Here is a 4,080-nt window from a genome sequence, read left to right on the forward strand (position 1 = left end):
CCTTTGTGCTGGCCACGTGGCAGGCCCATCCCTTTTTTTCTGTGTATGCTGCCCACATGGCAGCCAAGGTACTGCCCATGCACCACAAGGTTGAAAACCAATAAAACTCCATCCCACGTAGAAGGGACTCTCGATCCACTACACTGTGTGTGCACATTAGTATTATCATTCTCGAATTATCCTGAGAATTTCCAAGTAAATTTAGGTTTTCCATGTAGATATTGAGAAAATCTCTATTTTTGTGTATGAAGTGCCATTTCAGTTTTCCAAGTCTACACTAAGAAACCACAGATCTGAGACAAGATTAAGGGAATCAGAGTCCAAAACTTAAGTTGTCAAACAATGGTGTATCTCATTAAAAATCAAGATGTCATGTGAACACAACTCTTCCTGAGCTGGAAGTGAGAAGTACAAATGAGGGAAAACGAACAATTCATCCAACCAACCTGCATAGTGACTATAGGACCATTTACAAAAATAAATTCCAAGTTTTTGCCTCAATCTGCTTCCTTGACTGGCCTTGTATCTCTTTCCGTAGATTTAACAATGCAGAGCACCCTTCAAGAAAAATATTTGAATTATTACACCCGCTAAGCACTTGTGACTCCACACTACCTCTGCTGGTAGAAGACCTGACATATGCCAAGGCTAGCAGTAGAGAACTCTATGATTATCAAATTCTTTTATTTGCGCCAGCGAAACTCATGCGGAAAGCATGGCAAAGATTCTCTGCAAAACCGAAATTGGAAGCTGAAGGACAGAAAAAGTGCCCTCTTTAAAAAATTTGGAAGTCCTATAATCATAATGAAGCTATGATTCGGTATGGTCTTACCCTTGTGCTGGTATCCATGAGCATCATTTCCAGATTCCCAAAACTTTGCAGATTTATAAATATATTTAATTAGAAGCCCAAGACCTGCATTAACTGTTTGCAAAAATTTTAGTGCAGTACTCATGGATCAAGTTGTAGGCTAGCAACAGTCAAAATTTGTTGGTTCCTGATCACTCTAGTTCCCGGTACACCTACACTCCTAAAAAGTATCATCCCAAGGTCATATAAATTTTAATATTCCAAGGATGCCCCATATTTTTGCAATAGAACCTCCAGCAAAATTTGTATTGCAGGATATCTAAGACAACCAATATCAGGAGAACTCAGACACATCCTGCCGAGCAAAGAACCAAATACATTGACAGAACATTATTCAAAAAAAGTGATAGAAAAGAAAACTAAAGTAGATACTTCAAAGTTGTACATTAAGCAAGCCAAACACAGAAGAGACGTCTTTCATTTTCAAACGTTTAAACATAATCTCCAAACTAACTCTTTTGACAATCCTAACCACAAATCCCAACCCCTTCCGTTAAAGAAAGGCCGGAAAGATTGACCCACAATGAGCAATGCAAGCACCAGGGAATTGGTTCACCTTGTTATTGCAAAATCCCTGATACAAAAGAGAAAAGAGAAGCCCCCGAACAACGCATCAACGTTTTTACATGGGTTGTTCGTTGAAGACTTCTTAAATACAGGTATACCCAAAATAATTTACAAACCAGTCCCCCATTTTACATTGATTCAGCATGCACAAGATCATGTGATGCAATTAAAAATTACGTCGAAAAGCCAGCTAAGACTGAAGCTTACAGTCTCGTAGCTTTGGCCAATGTTTGGTAGCAATATGCTTTCTCAAGTCATTGGAGCGATAATTCACACATAACTTCACGTTAGGTACTCCCCTTGACTTCTTAGGGCAGTACTCCATCGTTTCAATTTGGAATAACAACAGAGGCCACACAATCTACCCTTGTCTTATTTTCTTTTAGTCTTTAAGGGGCACCAATTTGGCGTACCAAGGCATCATAGGACATGTTGTCCCCATCCATGCGAGTTGATTGAAGGCCTTTTGAGAACTAAGGTATAAAGTACATTGGATTTGGGATCTTGAAAGTGCGCTCTCCAATTGCATAACCATGCAGATCACTCCATTGATCTCCCATGTTGCCCCAAATCCTGTATCCCTGCTCCTGAAGCTCAAGCCTTTTAGCAGACTTGTAAACCTTGGCCGGTAGGGTTCTGTCAGTCTCCTGCCTGCAAGGGACAAACCTAAGGATAAGTTTTACTCCAATGCTTTGCTTATCACATAGGAACACATAAATCAGGGAGGTCAGATATACCTTAGGATCAAACCCGTCCAACCTGAGTAACCAGAATGAAGCAGGTTTTCCTCCGTAACATTCCGACGCTTCTCATTCCGGCCCGTAAGGAAAAAAACGCTCCATCCAGCATCCAGGAGTTGGTTATATAAAGATAACGTAGAATCAAGCGCTGGGGCTACAGCTAACGTCTCCCACTCAATCCAAGTCGTCCTGTTGAACGGAATGGCTCTGCGGCACAGAAGAAACCTTCTATAAGAATTTAATTGTTTCTTTGATTCCTATAATGCGTGCAACTTTAGCGGGGAGAAACTGAAAATTTTCCCAAAATGTTAACTCGCGTAGTTTGCCACATGAGCCAATGCAATATCGTCAATTCTATGTTAGCGGGGAGAAACTGAAAAATTACCCTAAGTGATTCCTATACTGCGTGCTACGTTAGCGGGGAGAAACTGAAAATTTACCCAAAGTGATTTCTCGCGTAGTACGCCACATGAGTCAAGGCAGTATCGTCAATATCGAAAACCCAGGCGTCTTTTCCATCGCCGTTGAGCAGCACGCTCTTTGCATACGTCTTCGCCTCCTGGGCTAAAACGTCAGTATCCGATTTGTACTGCCCTCCGAGCATGTAACTGCTCACATAATCTTCGCAACCAGAAGGAACCACTATCCAGTTAATAATGTTGCCTATCTCCGCATTGAGTCTCCAGCTCTCGCATGCAGTGTTAGCTGATGAGATGCTTTGAGTAGAGATGTCGAAAAAGTCGCACGAAATCTTGGTGAGACTGGAGAGAGCGAATAGGAATAAAACTATGGCCCTCATTTCTTCCGTGAGCACTGAGCAACCACGGTAAAAGGATTCCCACTGCTGCTGTAGGCATACAATTAAAAGCAACAAGTCAGACCGTTCTTCTAGGATAAGTCAGTATTGACGCGAGACAAATATCACGAAAAAGGCAAGGCATTTTGTCGAAACGTAGTCGATCGAGTTCTTGCATGCAAAACAATCTTCAAACCATACAGAGTGAAAGGAGGGAGACAGACAGACAGACAGAGAGAGGGGGGGGATCAGGACTGCCCATGCAGAAAGGCAAGCTGAAGGACGCGACTGCACAACAATTCTAACGTGATTTAAGACAGAGAAGAAGAGCTAACCCGGAGCCTGAAACGGGATTGTTCGGAATTCCGAGCAATGATCGCAGGTAGAGAGCGTATGGAGAACAGACAAACAGTCGGCCTGCTAAGGTCTGAGGTACGCGCCGGAATTCCGAGCAAAGGTCGCAGGCAGAGAGCGAGGGTGGTGAGGGGAAAGGAAGGGAAAAGGCAGGCGAGCGAGAAAAGGAAAGGAGAGGAAAGGGAGAGAGGAAAAGGGAAGCTTGAAGGAGAAGCTATGGAGATGAATCAGAGAGAGAGAGAGGCAAATGGCGTTTTTAACCTAAAAACAGAGAGGGGGGGCTTTATGAAAAGGAAAGAAGAAGAAGAGCAACAGAAAATACTAGGAACATTCCTATCATCCCTTCCACGTGTCCCCCCCTCCCAACCGCCGCCCCCCTTCGTCCCGGCCCCCCCCTTACTTCTCCTCCTCTCCTTCGCTTCCGCGTGGCGCCTCCCCATTCGCTCCCACCTTCCCCTCCCCTTGCCTCGCTGTCCCTCTCCCATTCGACCGCCCCCCCCCCTTGTCACACCATTTTATTATTCCCTGCCTCGTTGGCTTTGCCTTATCGCCTCCACAACATCTTCAATTTGGGCCTCTTGCTTTGCGCCTTCTAAGAGGACGTTCCCCCGAAATGCTATCCTGGCATATTTGCCGACGGTTCTGGTGGTGAGTGGCAAGCATGGCGACTATTCCCACTCTTGATGCTTCCTGCTCTCTGCAAGTATTGGGTCCCTTACCAGCGAGATCCAAGGAACTCTGAATCGGCTGCA

The 4,080-nt window shown here is 44.4% G+C and overlaps 1 protein-coding gene across 2 annotated transcripts; it reads right to left on the bottom strand.

Annotated features, from left to right (window-relative positions):
- Nucleotides 1-1,432: 1,432 nt before the first annotated feature.
- LOC147882452 (acid phosphatase 1-like) lies at nt 1,433-3,412 on the bottom strand. 2 transcript variants are annotated; one of them, XM_087400757.1, is made up of 4 exons: nt 3,310-3,412; nt 2,619-3,025; nt 2,176-2,385; nt 1,433-2,089 (listed from the first exon to the last, which is right to left on the bottom strand). In XM_087400757.1, the coding sequence occupies exons 2-4, from the start codon at nt 2,975-2,977 to the stop codon at nt 1,912-1,914; spliced, it is 747 nt and encodes a 248-aa protein (XP_087256883.1). In that variant the 5' UTR covers nt 2,978-3,025; nt 3,310-3,412; the 3' UTR covers nt 1,433-1,911. The 2 variants fall into 2 exon arrangements, with proteins under 2 accessions (XP_087256883.1, XP_087256882.1); XM_087400756.1 differs by having other exon boundaries at nt 2,619-3,022; nt 3,310-3,411.
- Nucleotides 3,413-4,080: the final 668 nt, after the last annotated feature.

The sequence above is a fragment of the Dipteris shenzhenensis genome, chromosome 29 (genome assembly GCF_047967505.1).
Source record: "Dipteris shenzhenensis isolate YYH24624 ecotype China chromosome 29, Dip_SZ_1.0, whole genome shotgun sequence".
Classification (NCBI taxonomy): domain Eukaryota; kingdom Viridiplantae; phylum Streptophyta; class Polypodiopsida; order Gleicheniales; family Dipteridaceae; genus Dipteris; species Dipteris shenzhenensis.